This window comes from Balaenoptera borealis, assembly GCF_965194805.1.
Source record: "Balaenoptera borealis genome assembly, chromosome: 1".
NCBI lineage: Eukaryota > Metazoa > Chordata > Mammalia > Artiodactyla > Balaenopteridae > Balaenoptera > Balaenoptera borealis.
Window position 1 is genome coordinate 80,399,785 of NC_138860.1, and position 21,603 is coordinate 80,421,387.

General features: G+C 43.4%; 1 protein-coding gene and 1 long non-coding RNA gene across 6 annotated transcripts in view; one reads left to right on the top strand and one right to left on the bottom strand.

Moving 5' to 3' along the window:
* LOC309636045 overlaps positions 1 to 15,927 on the bottom strand; it is a 246,301-nt gene extending 230,374 nt beyond the window's left edge. Inside the window, exon 1 of the long non-coding RNA XR_014249204.1 lies at positions 15,805 to 15,927. This is a non-coding gene — a long non-coding RNA (uncharacterized lncRNA). The remainder of the gene's footprint in view (positions 1 to 15,804) is intronic.
* The window catches only part of ETV3L (ETS variant transcription factor 3 like), a 31,621-nt gene extending 11,160 nt beyond the window's left edge, over positions 1 to 20,461 (top strand). For 2 of the 5 annotated variants that reach the window (XM_082406331.1, XM_082406327.1), the window contains 2 exons: positions 1,209 to 8,135; positions 17,373 to 20,461. In XM_082406331.1, coding sequence (XP_082262457.1) covers positions 1,209 to 1,669 — 461 coding nt within the window. In that variant the 3' untranslated portion in view covers positions 1,670 to 8,135; positions 17,373 to 20,461. Of the gene's footprint in view, positions 1 to 1,208; positions 14,977 to 17,372 lie in introns of those variants that run through there. The other 3 variants (XM_082406329.1, XM_082406330.1, XM_082406328.1) reach the window with 3 other exon arrangements.
* Positions 20,462 to 21,603: the final 1,142 nt, after the last annotated feature.

Sequence of the window (21,603 nt, forward strand, 5' to 3'; positions counted from 1 at the left end):
GGACTCTTAGACCCATCTCCTCCACATGCCTACTCAGCTGTGGGGCCCTGAGTGGGGACTCTGCCCCCAGGAGCCCCAGGGGACACAACCTTCCCGGGGGAAAACAGCAGTCTCCACGTCATCTAAGGACCCAAGAAAAGGACGGTGACCTAGGAGAAGGTACACTCTGGCAGGGGTCTCCACGCTTTTCCTCATGAAGGATCATTTTTACTATTTTCCCCTTTCACAAATCCAACATCAGAAATATTGTTCCTACCAAATAAATCGGATGAATTAAGTAATAACTAAATTGTTTTTCCAGTTTTTACTAACTATAGCCCTGCTGATGTCATCCCCTTGGGTTGATACTTGCTAAGAAAAAATGTGGAACTGGAGTTAGGTTTTTTGAACTATAGAAAGTGGTGTGAAGTTCTATATACTCATCTCCAGAGATCCCAGGCTAGGAGCCCCTATTGCAGGATCCTGGGGAAACAGGGCAGATTTGGAAGAAATGGAAGGAGGGAGGGCTTCTTGGAGGAGGAGAGCTATAGGCCAGAGCCAGCCAGAGAAGGGGAAGGCTGGGGATCACCCCACATGCTTGGCCTCACAGCTCAGCAGGCCCCATGACGCTGCTTGATCTTAGCTGGGAGCAGGGGTTTTATGGATGAAGGAACTGAGGACTGAGAACTTAAATGACAAACCCAGGGTCACACAACTAGATCTTTGCCCAGCTAGAATAGAACGAGAGTCCTTTGCTACAGGGATGAGGAGAGTGAAGAATGGATCCATTGAGTTATGGCAAAGAATACCCTCATTCATTCATCCAACACATTTTTATTGAGCACTTAATACGCGCCAGGCTGGGTTGGATCCCAGGATCCAGAATGAAACACAGTTCCTGCCACCACAGTGTTGGGAACACAGATATTAAATAATCACACAAATGACTCCTGATTCTGAGCGACGGGGCCCTGGAGGAGAGTACCAGGAAGGATGAGGGGGGAGTCCAGGGGCTCTCACCCAGGCTGGGAAGGCTCAGAGGCTTCCCCAAGGAGATGACATTTACGATAAGATGTGAAGCAAAGAAAAAAGGAAGGTGCACAGGTGGGGAGAGAAGGTTTCAAGCAGGAGCAAAAAGAAATGGGAAGTGGGCAGAGAAAGGAGACATCTCCAGTGGCGGGGTCTCACTGACTCTTTCTCTCTCTCTCTCTCTCTCTCTCTCTCTCTAGGACTTGGCTCTGCCCCAGGCCCCTGCCGGCTCAGCCCTTGCTGCCATTTGGGGAGCCCCCAAGACGAGCCTCCCAGTTTTGCCTCCTTCACCCCTCCCCTGCCACCCCCTGTCCCCTCTGACTGGCCCCACCTCTCAGGGCCTTTTTTGCCCCCTGTCGCCACAGGGCAGCACTTCCCAGGGTCCTCCATGCCGGACACCCTGCTCCCAGGACCCTCAGGGGCCCCAGCGGCCCGGCATTTTCCCGGCCTTCCTCTGTTGGCCGGGCTGGCGCAGGGGGCTGGGGAGAGGCTCTGGCTCTCATGCCTGAGGCCCGAGGGGCTGGAGGTAAAGCCTGATCTCACGATGGATCCCAGGGAGGGCTTCTCCTCAGAGAGGCAGGAACCCTACATTGTAGAGGAAAGTCCTGTGTCCCCCAATCTGGAGAACTTCAAAGCAGTGTGGCCCTTGGATCCTCCTTAATGGGGGAGGAAGATGTGAAGTGGGGGGGGGTGTCCCCAAACTCCATCTCACCTCTTATCTACCTCCCTTCTGGCTTTGCTCCTTCCCCTGGCTGGAAACAGCTTTAAATTGTAGAACGATCTGAAGGAACATCTGAAGGAACGTAGTTGCACCCAAGGAGATGGGGGGCATCGCAGGGAAAAAGCGAATGTGGGGATGGGGAAAACTGAGGCAGAGTGCCCCCTCCCACCAAGTTGCTAATCAGATTAAGGAGACATTCTTAATCTCAACTTTTTTTGAGGGAGAATGAGAATAAGGTTTCCATAGGTTTCCATCATTTGAAAGACCCCGTACCTGCCCACATGAGACAGGAAATTAAGAGTCTAAGTTGGGGAAGGGTCAGGAGTTGTTTTGTTCCCTGAGTCTCAGGGCAACTCCTTTCTTCTCTGGGGCCCTTGTCCCTCATCAGGCTAAGGTCTTCCCTCTCTCTCCTGCCCCTCCGTACAGCTCTCTCCGATCCCTCTGATTTCTGTGACCCTGGGAGCTCCTGTCCCCTCCTTTCCCCAAGACCCAAACAAGTGGGGTCAGGAGGGATGGGCCTCCTCAGCTCTGTAATACTCCACGGCAGACCATGAATAAAATGCCCTTGGCAAACCTCCCTCTTGGCTGACCACCCCCTGCTGCGTTCCTGCTGCCCTCTGATCTGGTTTGGAGCTAAACACCACCCAAGATTCCTGATGGGAAGGGGGGAGGGGGGTTTGGGAGGAGAAGTAGGAACCAAGCAGCAGTAGGAATCAAGCCAGCCACTCTCCTCCCTTCTGCTGCCATCATGTCCCAGAGAGAAAGGCTGAAACTGTAGCCCGAGGAGCTGCCCTGGCCAGTGAGAAACCAGCCTCAAGGAAGGAACCTAAGAGCAGAGCAGGGGTCTTCACAGAATGACCCCCAGATCCCTGCCATGGACCTCTGAGCAGAGTTTTAAGGGTTGGGGATGAAGGAGGGAGTTGGAAGTGTTCCCTCTCCCTCTGCTCCCCAGGTCCTGAGAATGACAAGGGGAGCCCACTGAAGCATCAGGTGGCTGGGGGAGGAGGGGACACATAGAGAGGGGTCTTTTGCTCAACCAAGGGAAGGCCACAAGAGAAGAATGTCCCAGGAGCCAAGGCAATGGAACCATATTGCTCTCCTATCTCTAGGCTGCCCATTACAGGTTTAGGATTTGTCTCCACTTTCTTCCCATGATGGAGAGCAGGAACTAAGGAGGAACAGAGGGTCCCTTTGTCCATCATTTGTCCCTGGCCCTCATCCAAGGAGTAGGGGTGCATCCCTCTCTCAGAGCTCCCTATTCATTCTGCTACCCTCTGCCCCTCAGTCCTTTGTGGCAGGTGCATGTTCTCATGGATGGACTGGGGAAGGAGAGACCCAGAGTAAGGCAGGGCTAAGCCCTCACCGCACAGAAAGGTTAAGACGAGCAAGGAACCCAGCTCCCAGGCTTCCAAGCGGGGTAGAGGCCAGGAGAAAGGATCTGTGAGTGGGCTTCTTCACAGTCTCCCTCCCTTACCCCAGACGCCAAAAAAGGGGACCTCAGAGTGTCGCTCCCAGGAGATCCTAGGAGCTACCGTGAAAACTGCTTCTCACTTGCTCCCAAAGTCACAGGCCCATCCCCAGCCCTACAAGAAGGACAAACACCCAGCCTGGGGCTTTCCCATCATCCTGTCCAGTTTGGAGAGACAAAGAGCTAGTGTTGTCTGCTGTGGCACAAAGAACTGGATCACACTGTCATAGGGTTTGGGTCCTGTTCAGAGAGGCCAGCCTCGGGAACAGGGTCCCATAACAGGAACCCCCACGTGCCCTCTGCCTGACCCCTCCTCCTCTTCAGAAGTTTGTGGTTGCTATGACCCCCACGTTTCAGACAATGAAAAATGCTTTGTGGTCACTTTTCTAAAATTTCTTTTTGGAGTAGGTGAACCCAGGAGACTGAAAGCTCAGCTTCAGAGGACATAAATTTCCAGGTGGTGCACTCTGCGTTTTAGACAACAGATTCAAGGAGAGCAGAGTTTCTCAACCTCGGCACTATTGCCATTTGGGGCTGCAAAATTCTTAGCTGTGAGGAGCTATCCTATGCATTCCAGGATGTTTAGTATATCCCTGGCCTCTAGATACGAGTGGCATCCTCCCCCAGCCTCCTCTTCTAGACCTGGTGAAATGTTCCCCCCAGGGGAAGAAACCGTGCCTGGTTGAGAATCACTTAAGAAAGGCTTCAGCAAGTCCAGATGTTCTGGCAAAGATGGGACCCAGGCGCGAGCAACGCGAAGAGAACTGTTGGTTTCCACGTTACAAGAGTGCCCTCTGGTGGCCAGAGTCAACACCAGCGATCCAAAGAGCTCAGAGCTCGGGACCAGGCTGGGTGGGTAGAACCCATGCGGGGCGCTGTTTGAGGTGAAGGGGTGATGGGCACCTTGGAGTCTTCCGAGGGGAGGAAGGGAGTTGCAGGATAAAACTATTTTATAAGAACCCTCCTATTTCAAACCCCATTTGCAAATCATGGACTATTCACCAAAGGATCCACAGGTCTAATGGGAAAACAGAGGGCAGATTGTCAGTTCCTCTGGTGCAATCGGGTGCAGCCTCAACCCTGGACATCACACCCTCTGGCCCTCTGGGGCCATCAGCCTCCTCTGAGAAGAGCTCGGAGCAGATACTCAGCCTTCTTCTAGGAGGGGTGGGAACCAGGACAAGACACAGCAAATTCAGCTCCCCCACCACCCGTGCTCCCAGGCCCTGGACTCTGCTGCACCAAAGGCAGGGAGAGAAGCACACCTGGGTTCCAGCAGAGTTTTAGGGCGTCAGAACTCCCAGGCTTCATGAACCAGACATTAGTAGCCATAAGGGACCTTTGAGATCATCAAGTTCAACCCCCTAATTTTACAGGCCCAGAGACAAGAAGGGACTTGTTCAAAATCATACATGTAGAAGAGCCAAATTTAGAACATAAATTTCCTAATTATCAGTTAATGTTCTTTCCATCTCACCATAATCACATGGATTGAGACTTTAAGAGACCCTTAAAATTCCTTAGAAATAAGAGCAAATTATATACTGAGAGGGAAATTTTAAAAGTTATTCCTGTGTGATTTTTTTCTTAAATAAATTTGTTTATTTTATTTATTTATGTTTGGCTGCGTTGGGTCTTCGTTGCTGCGCGCGGGCTTCCTCTAGTTGCTGTGAGCGGGGGCTGCTCTTCGTTGTGGTGCGCGGGCTTCTCATTGCGGTGGCTTCTCTTGTTGCGGAGCACGGGCTCTAGGCGCGTGGGCTTCAATAGTTGTGGCTCGCGGGCTTAGTTGCTCTGCGTCATGTGGGATCTTCCCGCACCAGGGCTCGAACCCGTGTTCCCTTGATTGGCAGGCGGATTCTGAACCACTGCACTACCAAGGAAGCCCCTCTTTTTATTTTTAATTGAAGTATAGTTGATTTACAATGTTGTGTCACTTTCAGGTGATTCAGTTCTTTATATATATATATGTTATTTATATATATTATTTTTTATATTCTTTATTTATTTATATATATTATTATTATATATTATATATATATATATATAATTTTTTATATTCTTTTCCATTACGGTTTATCACAGGATATTGAATATAGTTCCCTGTGCTATACAGTAGGACCTTGTTGTTTATCTATTTTATATATAGTAGTATATATCTGTTAATCCCAAACTCCTAATTTATCCCTCCCTGCCCCCTTTCCCCTTTGGTAACCATAAGTTTATTTTCTATGTCTGTGAGTCTATTTCTGTTTTATAAATTAGTCTTGTGTAATTTTTAATATGACCATAGTAGCAAACATTTTCCTTTTTGTGTGCATTTTGGCGCTTGATTACATATTGTCTAGTGCTGTCCTCTAATTGTCTGATTTGCATTAATATGGTGTCCCCATAAGGCTGGTTTTCTCAGGGTGGTGCCACACACACTAGTTAAATGGAAGGTGCTTTGTCACTGGAACACTTGATTAGCATACGGAAGAGGCCTCGGAAATTTCAAAACAAAAACAGAAGCAAAGTATTTGCTGCCCTGAATCATTGCTGGCAATGAGGAGAACCCCTATCCTCTCCCTTTTTCCCCCTAATGAAGACTCTGACCAAGAGGGGAGAAAAAATTCAAGCACCGTATATGCTTTATACACACACATATGAACACACACACACACGTATATATAATTCAACAAGCATTTCTTAAGTGAGAACTACGTGCCAAACACCGTGCTGCCAGGTTCTGAGGTGCCCTTGAGACACTTTCATCTGTGAAGTGTCACAGACAGCGTGGCAGGAGTCAGTGCCTTGCGTGGAACGTAGGTGACTTGGCCGGGGAGAGGAGGGTTGGGTAGCCGGGTCAGGGCTCGGCAGTCACAGCAGATGACTGAGCACTCGAGAGGCAAGGTTTCTGCATACGTGCGCAACACCTAATTTAAACGTGAATTTTGTTTAGTAATCAACCTACTTTTAAAATACCTAAAAGTAGGCCGCTCTTACCTTCTGAGATGAACTGCGTTATCCATATGGAATGTGTCTCTTTAAATAAACTTGCTTCCAATAAAATAAGATAAATAAAATAAAATACCTAAAAGTAAATCTCAAGAAGTCCTTTCTAATTACCAAACACAGAAAGCCAGACAACATGTGCCAATTGTTTATAAAGTTATCAAAACAGATATACAATTCTGTGATCGCTTGTTTCATCAAACATTACTTCATAAACACTTCATTATGTATTTGTAATTAATGTTTTTTTTGTTTGTTTGTTTTTGGTTTTTTTAGCTGCATCGGGTCTTAGTTGCAGTACTCAGGCTCTTTGTTGCGTCACAAAGGCTTCTCTCTAGCTAAGGCACGCCAGCTTAGTTGCCCCACAGCATGTGGGATCTTAGTTCCCGACCAGGGATCAAACCTCCAACCCCTGCATTGGAAGGAGGATTCTTAACCACTGGACCATCAGGGAAGTCCCTGTAATTAATGTTGATAATCTTAACCAGGGCAGACTATTCCATCATGTTTATATAACATATATTTCACCATTACCCTTTCGGTGGGTTTTTTTAGGTTTTTTCTTATTTGTTTTGTACATAAAATGGTTTCAAAACTTTTGTCCATAGTTACAATCTTTTTCTTTCCTTAAATTAATTCTTTGAGGTTCGTTCCCAGGAGTGAGATAACTGGGTCAAAAATTATGACATTTCAATGGCTTTAGATACATATTGCTCAACTGTCCTCCAAAAAGATTATAATATTTCAAGCAGCCACATTTACACACCGCTTACTACGAGCCAGCTGTGTCATAAGTGCTTCAGATACGTCAGCTCATCCAAAACCCACAGCAGCTTTAGGAGGTAGACTCTATTATCATCCCATTTTACAGATGAGGACACTGAGTAGAGAGGTAAAACCACCTGTTCAAGGTCACTTTCCTGGCCAGTGGCAGAGCCAGATTCAAATCCAAGACACCTGACTCCATAGTCCTGCTTCAAGTGCTGGCCTATGATGCCAACTGAAAAGAATGAGTTCCCCTGGACCCTCAGCAGCTATGACCTCTCCCCACCTTCCCCCACTTTCATTAATGAGTAAACCGTTACGTCATTACTGTCTTCTTCGGTTTGTCTTAAATAAATGGTGAGGGCAACTGAACATTTTTATGCTCGTCTGCCATTTGTAGCTTGGACCCTCCCGCTTTAAAATTGGGAACAAAGCCTACCTCACTAATACAATATTTGAACGATAGTTTAAATTCATATTATGGCCTGTTAAGGATAAAGGTAGGAAATAGGGTTAGCCAAAAAGAGTGCTTTTCAGAAGGTTCTGAGGAAAGGGAAGAAGAAAATGTTCCAGGCACCAGGCTAGGAATCACTTATTTAGTGTTAATTACTTATCATAATTACCTATAAAAGTAATGTATCTGGTCACGTGACTGGGAGCTATTAATTCCATTTGAAATATTAATACTATCACTAATTAATACTGTTTATAATTCTTTCATTGCTTTGTCCTTAACCTTTCAGAGACTCAGACCAGTCAGAGCAACCCACCAGGGGAAAATTGAGTGAACACAGCAGTAATTACCTGGAAGGTTCAGCCTGAGGAAAGCAAGCAATGGGTAAGATTTGGTCTCTGGGCCAGAGGTTTTGTATCCAAATGGAATGAGACCCAAACAGCACAATTACCGTGGACCATTGCCAGGAACTTAGAAATGAAGCCAGAGAGATCATGCGTCCAACACATCTGTTTTTCAGTTGAAGGTTCAAAGGTCCCCAAGAATAAGTTGTCCTGGGTCACTTGGAACAGCAAACCCTGGGTATCAATCCCTATATAATCAAACCTATTCACTTTTCCTACCCCAGCTTGCCATGGATTGATGGAGAAAATCCCACAACTGCAGGACAAGGTGCTACCATGAAGCTGCCCTCATCTGGGTCCTCACAAGTCTTTTGCTGATCCCAGGTCAGCTCTTAGCATCTGTTCTAAATCTTCTCTTACCTATATCCCGCTCCCTTCCTCTCGGTCTACTCCACTTCCCGCTCAAGGCTTCCCTCCCCTGCCCCGGTCCTTTTTTCCAGTCCTAGGAATGGATTGTCTCCCCAGTGATGTAACCCCTCCCACCTGTACCAAACAAGGAAGGTCAGGCAGGTGTCAACTCTTGTGCCAACTCCAATTAATTGTCTGGGGCCACAATTAGGAAGCACATAGTTGAGGATTCCAAGGTTGTGTTGGGGCTTAGGAAGGGAACTGGTGCCATGTTTTTCTGTGACTTCCATATTACTAAATCCAGTGACCGCATTTTGTTCCTTATCTTATTCAACCTCTCCTCTGCATGCAACACTGTTGAAAACCCTTTGTCCCATTAGCTGCTAAGATCCATCCCCTCTCAACTCTCCCATTCCTAAGACTGTTCCTTTTCAAACTCCTTTCTGGGCTCCCCTTTGCTCCCCCACCTCCAGTGTTCTCCAAAACACTGGCCACAGCTCTGCTTATCCTACACATGCTTCCTAGATGGTTTTAGTTTTGTCTTGTCTCCTTGTCTTAGCTATCACAACATCTGCACAGCCGGCACTGACCTCTCACTCAAGCTTCAGACTTATTGGTCCAGCTGCCCACCGAGCACCTCTGCCTCATTGTCCCATAGGCAACTCAACCGTATCATGTCCCAAATGGAATTCTTTGTCTTATCATCCAGTGCTGTTCCTCAATCCCCTTTTCTCTCAGTTTCTAACTTTAGTTAATGACACCACAATTTAGCCGATTACAACCAAGTAGAAACTAGAGTGTCAGGCCAAGCTTTTTTCTCCCTCACTTCCTACACCCGGTCAGTCACCAAATCCTACCAGTTTCACCTCCTAAACATTTCTCGAATCTATTCTCTTCTGGACAATGCTACACTGACCTAGTTTAGGCCCCCACCAGCCTCTTAGAGAGTCTAAGCTTGTCCCTTTCCAATCCATAATCCATACTGCCAGGACGTTCTGTTTAAAAAGTCAGTCTGATCATGAGACTCAAAACCCTTCGGTGGCTCCCCTAAAAGGAAAAAAAGGTCTTTGTGCCCCCAGCATTGGTAATTTATCTGTATTATAATGCCATTTAAATAGATATAGGCATAAAACTAGATATAAATATATACTTACAGTACATAAAACTATAAAAGCAATGGCAATTTACCAATTAAATAGAAACAAAACTATAAAACCAATACATTTAAAAATAATAACATTAATTTATTGTGACAGATGATGTTTGCTGAAACTAATTGCTGCACAAAATGTGATTGTGGAACTGATCCCTCCAGCGCAGGGTCTCTGGAGTTTGGCAGGCGTGCAATGACTCACTTCTCCCACCACTTTTCTCTGTTGGAGCTTCTGCTAACCCTTTGTTCACTCAGCCTGCTGGGAGACATTTGGCCTCCCGGAGGCACAAATGCTTCATTTACATACTGAGTCCTTCTCTGTTCTCTTCCCATTAGCTGAGACAATTAAAGCAGCGCTACCTGGTGCCAACTCATCACAAAGACAAAGGCAAATGCAGACACTGAAGTCATTTGGCAATTTAGGTTATAAAACGCCACCCAGTTGATCCAAAACACGATGGTCTCATTTGTTTTTCATATTATTAAAAGTAAAACACGGGGCTTCCCTGGTGGCGCAGTGGTTGAGAATCTGCCTGCCAATTCAGGGGACACGGGTTCGAGCCCTGGTCTGGGAGGATCCCACATGCCGCGGAGCAACTAGGCCCGTGAGCCACAACTGCTGAGCCTGCGCGTCTGGAGCCTGTGCTCCCCAACAAGAGAGGCCACGATAGTGAGAGGCCTGCGCACCGCGATGAAGAGTGGCCCCCGCTTGCCGCAACTGGAGAAAGCCCTCGCACAGAAACGAAGACCCAACACAGCCAAAAATAAAATAAACAATAATTTAAAAAAAAAAAAAAAAGTAAAACACAGGGGGTTTCCCTGGTGGCGCAGTGGTTGAGAATCTGCCTGCCAATGCAGGGGACACGGGTTCGAGCCCTGGCCTGGGAAGATCCCACATGCAGCAGAGCAACTAGGCCCGTGAGCCACAACTACTGAGGAGCCTGCGCGTCTGGAGCCTGTGCTCCGCAACAAGAGAGGCCGCGATAGTGAGAGGCCCGCGCACCGCGATGAAGAGTGGCCCCCGCTTGCCACAACTAGAGAAAGCCCTTGCACAGAAACGAAGACCTAACACAGACAAAAATAAATTAAAAAAAAAAAAAGTAACAAATGTTCAAGTACAATTGGTGTCTTAAAGAAAAAAAAAAGTAAAACACAAAAGTTAACCGTTCTGCAGAAATTCCATTGACTTCGAGTTGAGACCTAAAGAACCAAGTCCAAGTTCAATATAGCATGGGATCCAGGAGCTCACTGCTGCACCTGCACAAACACTCAAGAAATACTTCTGCAGCCACTTCCCACCACCCACTTGACATCCTGCTGGTACTGAATTGCTTGTACCTCTGGGCTTTGGGTGTCTGCTTGTCCCGTGGACCGAAAGGCCCTGTCTTGTCCTCTGCTTAAGCTAACTCCTGCTCATCCTTTAGGATTTCGCTCAGAAGCTCTTTTTTATCCTGTAGGCAGGGTCAAATAGGTCCCTCCCCATCTCTACAGGGCTAGCACCTAGGCAGGACCTGGCCATGGCAGCATGAAACAACGGCTGCTGAACTAAAACCCAGGTTCCATGTTGTAGTAGTGGGAAACTCTCACAGTGGCTGGGTCGTAGAACTTGCTTCAGTGATCATTTGTGACCTTGGAATTGTCACTGCATCACCTTGAGTCTCAGCTGTCCCATCTATGAAACAGGGACCATACAGATAAACTCGCACAGGTGCAAAATTACAAGGGAATTCGACGCAGCATGGTTTCAAAAGCAAAATAATGGAAGCAACCAAAATGTCCACCCACAGTGTTAAACAAATTATAGTACATCCATAAAATGGAACACTGTGCACAGACAAAAAGAAAAGAGAAGCACCTTGTGTACTGATGTCAAAATACCTCTAAGATTTGTTTTAAGAGAGAAAGCAGGTACATAGCAGTATGAATGGGACGTTATCATTTGTCTAGAAAGGGGGAAACACATATTCACGTTTACTTGATTAGGCATTTGTAAAAAAATTGATAAACAGAAACCTCAATTAAATGGAGTGGGGAGACCAGAAGGGGGAGCTCTTACTCCCTGTGATAACAGCAGAGCCCAATAGGAAGAAGAAAGACCCCTCTTCTTTCCTGGAAATAACTTAGCCAATGAAAAGCCATGGAGTTTCTGTTTACTATAGCCCTCTCAACTCCCTTTTCCTCTCTATAAAAATTGTTCTCCTTCCCTTGCCGTTGGCGGGACTTGCAGATGGCTCGCCAAGGTTGCAATTCTCTGCTGATCCTGAATAAACCCATCTTTGCTGGCCAAATATCTAGCAGTCTATTTGTTTTAGGTCAACTCATTTAAACGTCTGGAAAAATAAACAAGAACTAATAACAAAGTTTACCTATCGGGGAGAAGTAAATGCGTGGCTGAAGGACAGATGTGCAAATAGATTTTTCACTGCAAATATTTTATACTTAAGATTTTAAAACTACAAGATTGTATTATTTATATTAAAGTTAAATAAATTTTTTAAGTAAATAATATCTTCCATAACTACATCGCAGAATCAAGTAAGAAGATCAAATAAAAATTGTAAAAGCATGTGCTATTATTGTAAGGTGTAAAGCAATAATGTCATTTTTGTGGTGAAGCTAATATCCTATAGTACTCCTAATAATTATAATGACAAATATGTCACATACCTTCCTTTCTCCAAACCCACATCCCCCCAATACATACTCACTGGGGGAGGATCAAGTTTTACTATCATTTTACAGAAGAAAGGAGACTGAAAAAAGGAAAATGACAAGTAGACTGAAACATGATCTTATACCTACTTATAATATGGAGGGTCCCACATCTGAACCCTCCCCCCAAAAGCCTTCTAAAGGCATCCTCTTCAACAAGAGCCTGCCTCCTTCCTACCCTCCCTTTCCACGCCCTACCCCTACCTTCTCATGGCCCTCACATAATCAGGGGCTCTTCTGCAGCTGGTCTCAAACATCTACCATCAATTCCACACATCATTTTCTTGTTGGCCTAGTACACACACTGAGTCTCATGACCTTCTCTCACTCACTCTGACATCCTCACAGAAATCTCAAGGCTGCAAAACCCAAATAGCAGCCTTACAGCAGGCTCCACACGCAGACACTGGATGCTGACTCCTGAGACCCTCGACCAGCCCAGCTCATCAGGATGAGTCACTTCTGATGGTCTTCTTGCTTCTTGTTCCTCTTCCCTTTTGTCAAATGTCTCAAAGAAACCAAAACTGGAAGGAAAGAATGCCAAGGTTTGCTTTCTCAAGTAATGCACACAGCAAGGGTCTCCTATGATAAGAAATTCCACACTGAGCCTTATTCAGTCAAAGGTATGACTGAAGAGACCCTAATGAAATAGTTAAACATATGGACTGTGGTCATATGTTTATTCATTCAACAAATATTTACTGAGTGCGTACTAAGTGCTAGGCACTGGACTAGATAATGGCATACTAGTAAACCAGCTCTCCAAAAACAAACCAAAAAAAATCCCTGATTTGAAGCATTAGCCAATTACCAGGGTGTAAATACTCCCACCATAGTCAATATCAAGCTCTGTGACATCTCTGAATGTGGAACTGGAAAGAAATGGACACAATTGGTACAAGCTGGCTCCGGGACACCACTGGACAATGAACAAGATACATACAGACTCTACGTTCATGAGCTTATACTAATAGTATAACAATAACTAACATTTGTTGAGTGCTTACTATATGCCAGTTAATATTCTAATAACTTTATAGTTACAAACCATTAAATTATTACCAAAACCCTATAAGGTTCAATTTTTTTTAAAAGATATAGGACTATTCAGATTGTGTATTTCTTCTTGTGTGAGTTTTGGCATATTGTACCTTTCAAGGAACTTGTCCATTTCATCTAGGTTATCAAATTTGTGGGCATAGAGCCATTCATAATACTCCTTTATTATCCTTTTAATGTCCATGAGTTCTGAGGTGATGTCCCCTCTTTCATTTCTGATATTAGTAATGTGTGTCGTCTCACTTTTTTCTTTGTTAGCCTTGCTAGAGGCTTGTCAATTTTATTGGTCATTTCAAAGAAACAGATTTTCATTTCATTGATTTTCTCTATTGATTTCTTGTTTTTAATTTCTTTTGATTTCTGCTCTAATTTTTACTTCTTTCCTTCTTATTTTGAATTTAATTTGCTTTTCTTTTTCTAGTTTCCTAAGGTGGAAGATTAGATTATTGATTTTAGATATTTTATCTTTTCTAATAAATGTATTCAATGCCATAAATTTTTCTTTAAGCTCTGCTTTAACTTCAACCCACAAATTTTGATAAACTGTATTTTTATTTAGTTCAGAATATTTTTTTTAATATTTTTTTATTTATTTATTTTGGCTGTACCGGGTCTTAGCTGCAGCGTGCAGGATCTTCATTTTGGCATGCGGGATCTTTTTAGTTGCAGCACTTGAACTCTTAGTTGCGGCATGCATGCAGGATCTAGTTCCCCAACCAGGGATTGAACCCAGGCCCCCTGCATTGGGAGTGCAGAGTCTTACCCACTGGAGCACCTGGGAAGTCCCCAGAATATTTTTTAATTTACCTTGAGATTTCTCCTTTGACCTATGTGTTATTTAGAAGTATGTTGTTAAATTTCCAAGTATTTTGGGATTTTCCAGCTATTTTTCTGTTATTGATTTCTAGTTTAATTCCATGGGGATATGAGAGCAGATACTGTATGATTTCTATTCTTTTAAACTTGTTAAGGTGTGTCTTATGGCCCAGAATGTGGTCTACCTTAGTGGATGTTCCATGTGAGCTAGAGAAGAATATATAATCTGCTATTGTTGGGTGGAGTAGTCTACAGGTGTCAATTATATCCAGTTGATTGATGATGGTGTTGAGTTAAACTATGTCCTTACTGATTTTCTGCCTGCTGGATCTGGGCATTTCTGATAGAGGGGAGTTAAAGTCTTCAGCTATAATAGTGGATTCATATATTTCTCTTTGCAGTTCTATCAGTTTTTGCCTGATGTATTTTTTGCCTTATGTTGTTAGATGCATACATACATATAAAGATCGTTATGGCTTTTTGGAATATTGACCCCTTTATCACTTTGTAATGCCCCTCTTTAGCCCTGACAACTTTCCTTGCTCTGAAGTTGGCTTTGTCTGAAATTAATATAGCCACTTCTACTTTCTTTTGACTAGTGTTAACATGGTATATCTATCTTTCTCCAGCCATTAATTTTTTTAATAAAAAATAATTTATTGTCAACAAAAGAGATATATACAACAGGAAAATAGGTGAATCTTTTTCATTTACTTTTAACTTATGTATGTCTTTATATTTAAAGTGGGTTTCTTGGGAGTTCCCCGGTGGTGTAGTGGTTAGGACTCAGTGCTTTCACTGCCATGGCCCAGGTTCAATCCCTGGTCAGGGAACTAAGATCCTGCAAGCTGCATGGTGCAGAAAAAAAAAAAAAAAGTGGGTTTCTTTTATATAACACATAGTTGGGTCTTGTTTTTTGATCCACTCTGACAATCTTTGTCTTTTAATTAGTGTATTTAGGTCGTTGACATTTAAAGTGATTATTAATATAGTTGGATTAATAGCAACCATATTTTCTATTCGTTGCCCTTGTTCTTTGTTCCTATTTTTGTCTTCCACACTTTTTCTGCCTTTTGTGGTTTTAATTAAACATTTTATATCAGTCCATTTTCTCTCTTCTCTTAGCATATCAGTTGTATTTCTTTTTTTTACTTTTCTTAATGGCTGCCCTAGAGTTTGCAATATAATACTTACAACTAATTCAAGTCCACTTTCTGGCGGTCCAGTGACTAAGACTCCACGCTTCCACTGCCGGGGGGCATGAGTTCGATCCCTGGTTGTGGAACTAAGATCCCGCATGCCACATAGTGCGGCCATAAATAAATACATAAATAAATAAACAAACAAAAAAACTGCTTCACAGGTAGTGCAATACCTCATAATTATAAGATATTCTTAATTCCTCTCTCTTGTCCCTTGTATCACTGCTGTCATTCATTTCACTTATACATAAGCACATATATACATACTTGTGTGTGTGTATATATACATGCATACATAATCAATTGTTGCTATTATTATTATTTTGAACAAAATGTTACTTTTTAGATCAATTAAGAATAAGAAAAATAAAAGTTTTTATTTTACCTTTGCTTATTCATTCTCCAGTGCTCTTCTTTCTTTATGTAGATTAAGGTTTCTGACCTATATTATTTTCCTTCTCTCTGATGAACTTTTTAAAACATTTCTTCCAAGGCAGGTTTAATGAAAAAAATTTCCTCAATATTTGCTTGTATGAAAAAGTCTTTATTTCTCCTTCATTTTTTTTTCTCCTTCATTTTTATTTATTTATTTATTTATTTACTTTTTATTTTTTTAAATTTTTATTTATTTATTTATTTATGGCTGTGTTGGGTCTTCGTTTCTGTGCGAGGGCTTTCTCCAGTTGCGGCAAGTGGGGGCCACTCTTCATCGCGGTGCGCAGGCCTCTCACTATCGCGGCCTCTCTTGTTGCGGAGCACAGGCTCCAGACGCGCAGGCTCAGTAATTGTGGCTCACGGGCCCAGTTGCTCCGCGGCATGTGGGATCCTCCCGGATCCCGGATCAATCCCAGGGCTCGAACCCGTGTCCCCTGCATTGGCAGGCAGATTCTCAACCACTGCACCACCAGGGAAGCCCTCTCCTTCATTTTTAAAGGATATTTTGCAGCGTACAGAATTCTAGGTAGGTGGGTTTTTTCTCTTAACGCTTTAAATATTTTACTCCACTCTCCTCTTGCTTGCATAGTTTCTGAGGAGAAGTTAGATGTCATCCTTATCTTTGCTCCTCTATAGGTAAGGTGTTCTCCACCACCCCCATCCCAGCTTCAGCTTCTTTCAAGATTTTTTCTTTATCTTTGATTTTATGAAGTTTAATATTATATGCCTAGGTATAGTCTTGTTTGGCATTTTTCCTGTTTGGTGTTCTCTGAGCTTCCTAGATCTGTGGTTTACTGTCTGACATAAATTTGGAGAAATTCTCAGTCATTATTACTTCAAACATTGCTTCTGTTCCTTTCTTTCTTCTCTTTCTAATACTCCCATTACATGCATGTTATGTTTTTCTATTTTTTCCCACAGCTCTTGGACATTCTGTTCCATCTTTTTCAGTCTTCTTTCTTTTTGCTTTTCTATTGTTGTACCCTCAAGCTTGGAGATTCTTTCCTCAGCTGTGTCCAATCTACTAATAAGCCCATCAAAGGCCTTCTTCATTTCTGTTAGTGTTTTTGATCTTTAGCATTTCTTTTTTGATTCTTTCTTAGAATTTCCATCTGACAGCTTACATTATCCATCTGTTCTTTCATGTTGTCTACTTTTTACATGAAAGCCCTTAGCATATTAACCATAGTTTGTTTTTAAATTCCTGGTCTGATAATTCCAACATTCCTGCCATATCTGACTCTGGTTCTCATGCTTATTCGGTCTCTTCAGACTGTGTTTTTTGCCTTTTAGTATGCCTTGTAATTTTTTGTCGAAAGGTAGACATGATGCCCTGGGTAAAAGGAACTGAGGTAAACAGTCCTTTAGTAGCATAGTGGTAAGGTCTGGTGGGAGGGGAGTTTTTCTATAGATCTATGATTTGGTTTCCATCTTTTAGTGAGCCTGTGCCCCTTGACTGTGAACTTCACCAGGGCTTCTCAAGTTTTCCCTCCCCTAAAGGGGGCTGGAGTTGGATATTTTCCCTTCCCCCAGATAGGTTAGGCTCTGATAAAACCCCAGCAGGTTAAGCCCCGGTAAAGTAGTTTCTCCTGAGGGCATACTTTATTAAGATGGACAGACTAGTGTATTTCTCCTCCCCCCAACCCATCAACCCCCAACCCTCTGCCACAACACAAAGGGATTTTTCTCCATTACTCACTGTGAAGTCCTGATAGGGCTCCTAGAGGCAAAACTCACAGAAATGGGTGCCTCCCACCCACCCATGACTGTGTCACCCTGCAGTTTTTAACTTTCAGACTTGTCCACACTGAGCCTCAAGCAATTTGTCAATTACAGGTCAGGTTTTCCTACCCCAGCTGTGGTTCCAATGGAAGTTTCTGCTCCTGGGTTTCTGCTCTGGTAAGATGTGAGTCTCTGTATCTGTGTATCTATTTCTCCAACTTGGGAGAGCAGCAGTTTGCCCTGTGACTTCACTTATTTGGTCAATCTAAGAATTGTTGATTTTGCATTTTGTTCAGATTTTACTTTTATAAAATTTAAGATGGAATGGTAACTCTAAGCTCCTTACGTGCCAGACTGGAAACCAGAAATCAACCATCTTTTTTTTTCCCCCTCAAAAAACAAGAGTGAGAAGGGATATGGTGGGGAACACTTGAGGCAAGTGGGGAGATTTACAAGAGTTGCTACGGAGAAGAGCGGAGGAGCTGATACTGCTCAGAAATACACAGGATCACAGGAATTCATGGTAAAAGACCATGAATTTGTACTAGTGTTAAATTCCATGGTTGGGTGACTCCTCAGCAGTCCTCAGCAGAACAGAGGTAGGGCCAGAAAAGGGGGACAGATGTGCTGCTCTTGGGTTAAAGTTTACAAGAGAGCAATGCATTTGAGAGCATCAATAAGTGAGTTACTGAAGTGATAGATCAGAGATCTAGGCCGATTGACTAGAGAAATTGGAGGACGGGTAGGGTAGGAAGTTGTAGCCAAGGATATTGAACTTAGTAAAGAATCAGGTGATAATAAGGCCCATGATATGGCCATAAGAGTAAGTGGATGGTATAGAGCGAAAGTAAAAGGAGTTGAACATTAGAAGGTCAAAACACGTAAAGAGCTTGAACATTGGACAGTCATTTATTTTGACCCTGGAACTGTGCAAGATGATGATAGCATCCACAAGTTACAGAAAGACTATGAGCAAGATTCCAGAATCTTAAGATATGACCAGTTCCTTATATGTCAATTCCCTATATAACAAATAGGAGTAGATAGTCGTGTAGTTAGACAGTAAGAATCTCAAAGAGGATGGAAGACTTATGATCATCTCTTTGGGCTTCCATTTTCTCTTCTAGGAAAAAAAGGGGGAGGGATTAAATTGGGTCATCTCCAAGAAATTTCACAGCTCTAAAAATCTGTGAACCCCTGTCTAGTAGATGACAGCCTAGAGGTTGCTCCCCACCTCCCAGTACAGTACTCCCTACCTTTGCTGCCCACACTCTGCTGGGATTCCCGCATATCAATGCTCAGCTTTTCTGCACTCCTCAGTCATAACCACGTGCTTCCCTGGCTCATGGGCTGAGCTCTACTACCTAAACTCCATGGACTCAACCTGGGTGCTCCTTGCTGTCTGTGCTAACCTGGCTTACCTAGCTTGGTCCATCTGCTTAGCACATAAGTGGCTCTCTTTATTAACAGTCCATCTTTGTACCCATAGCCTCCATATCCCTCACTCACTCACCTCTGCTCAGATAACTGGTTCTTTGCTGACTCCTTTCTATTGAGCGAGGCATGTGGGATCCTAGTTCCCTGACCAGGGATCAACCCTGTGCCCCCTGCAGTAGAAGCGCGGAGCCCTAACCACTGGACCACCAGGGAATTCCTTTTTTATTGGGAGGGAGGGGTATTTGTTTTATTTATTTATTTATTTATTCATTCATTCATTCATTCATTCATTCATTTATTTAGGCACCACCATCTTGAAGATTTGTAACACCATAAGGAAAATTCGACGCTTCCAAGGGCTTCTCCCAGGACTACCTCTTATTTAATTAGAGTTGCCCCCTTCATCCAATGCCCATTTTACTCCAATTAATTTCTGCTCCTTCATCTTCATTCGTCTTAGAACTGAATTTTTGCCTGCCCCACACATTCATTCTGGGACTCCCATTTCCAGCTTCAGCCTTCAGCCTATCTCACAACACACCCCTCCAGCCTCTCACTTCTATCCTTCATGTTAACCCACTTTTCAGAAAAGGCCAGGTCTTTCCCCCTCTGGGCGCCTTTACAATCTTGGTGGAGAATCTCTCCAGTTTGACTGCTATGTGCTTACCAGCTGTGAGGATTAGTGAGGCATCAGAATAGTTTGGCAGCCATGCTGGGCTCTCCCTGAAGCTGCTGTGCGCGCTTCTCAGAAACCACAGAGCAGGGAGCCCATCCTGCCAGCGGAGAGCTGCAGGCATCATTAGCTCCTTGTGACGTCCCTCTCAAAATGCAGGCGGGAAGGGTCATTATGTGTGCAAGTCCTTGTGCGGGACTCCCCAGAAGCTTCCAGTGAAACTCACTCAAGTATATAAAGAAGCGGTCATCAGAATATCTGTGTCTTAACCATCCCACTTTCCATACTGCTGCTAGAATTAAATACTGTATTTACCCTTTTCCTTCTCCACCAGATAATCTTGCCGGCTCCCTGCTGTCCCATATTAAAATTAAAATCATTTTTTAAATATATTAGATTTTTAAATTATTAAATTACTACAGGTTATTGCCGAGAACTTGGAAAAAACAGAGAAGTATAAAGAAGAAGATATAAATCACCCGTGTGATATTCTGATTTATAATGACATATATTTGGTCTTTGTCCAGTTTCTGGAACAGAGCTCCTAAAACCCTTGGAATTTCCTAAGTGATGAGAGCAACAAATATGTCTTTTGTTATGTTAACGAAGTGACTTTTGGACCACACTTAAGGATGGGGGCTGGTTGCCAGTGGACCCAGCCATGTGTCTAGAGGGTTGGAACTTTCAGTCTCCCCATTTAGTTCCCACTACCTCCAGGGAGAGGAGAGGGGCTGGAGATTGAGTTCAATCATCAGTGGCCGATGACTTAATCAATCATGCCTATGTAATAAAGCCTCCATAAAACCCTGAAAAGACAGGGTTTAAAGAGCTTCTGGGTTTGTGAACACATGGAGGTGTGGGGCGAGTGGCATTCAGAGAGCATGGAAGCTCCAAGGTCCTTCCCACACACCTTGCCCTCTACATCTCTTCCATCTGGCTGTTATCTAGTAAGTAACTTGTTTTCCTGAGTTCTGTGAGTTGCTCTAGCAGGTTAGTAGAACCCAAGGAGGGGGTCATGGGAACCTCTGACTTACAGCCAGTTGATCAGAAGCACAGGTGACAACGTGGACTTGCAATTTGCATCTAAAGTGGAGGGCAGTCTTGTGGGACTGAGCCCTTAACCTGTGGCATCTGATGCTATCTCCAGATAGATAGCATCAGAATTGAAACGAATTATGGGACACTCAGCTGGTGTCAGATAATTACTTGGTGTGTAGAACCCAACCACTCCCACCCCCCACTTTGGAATTGGGTGACAGAAAGATAACCTGTCATTCCATCTCCCAGAAATAATATTATTAATATTTTGGAGTGTTGCCTAACAGTCGTGTGTGTGTGTGTGTGTGTGTGTGTGTGTGTGTATGTAGAAATATTTTTCTGTTTCTTGTTTTGTTTTACACAATTAGGATACCTAATACTATTCCAGGATATAGCTGGGCTGTAACTCAATTAATTGTTTCATATCGTCAGGCATTTTTCCAACTGTTCCTTACTATAAACAATGCTGCTGCCATGAACATCCTTGAGGAATTACTGGATCAAAAGATATGAGCAATACAATGGAATATTATTCAGTCATTAAAAAGAGGGAAATCCTGCCATTTGCAACAACATGGATGAAACTCGAGGGCATTACGCTAAGTGAAATAAGTCAGACAGAGAAAGACAAAAACTGGATAATTCCACTTATATATGGAATCTAAAAACACTGAACTCATAGACACAGAGAGTAGAATGGTGCTTACCAGGGGCTGGGGGGTGGGGGAAATGGGTAGACGTTGATCAAAGGGTACAAACTTTCAGATATAAGATAAATAAGTTCCAAGGATCTAATGTATAGCATGGTGATATAGTTAACAATAGTGTATTGTATACTTGACAATGTTACAATAGTAGAACTTTTATGTTCTCACCATAACAACAACAACGAAATGGTAATTATGTGAGGTAAAGGATGTATTAACTGACCTTGTTGTGGTAAACATTTCACTCTATATACGTGTATCAAATCATCACATTGTACACAGGGTTATATGTAAATTATATCTCAATAACTTTGAGGAAAAGAGATATGTCCACTTTAAGGCTTTTTATTCATTCTACCAAATTGTCCCCCAAAAAGTTAAAATTAATTTTTACTTCATTCACTCAATATGAGTTTTTATTTCATGGAATCCTTCCTGCCCACAATAGATACTTTCATCTTTCTAATGCTTTGCCAATTTGATATTTATA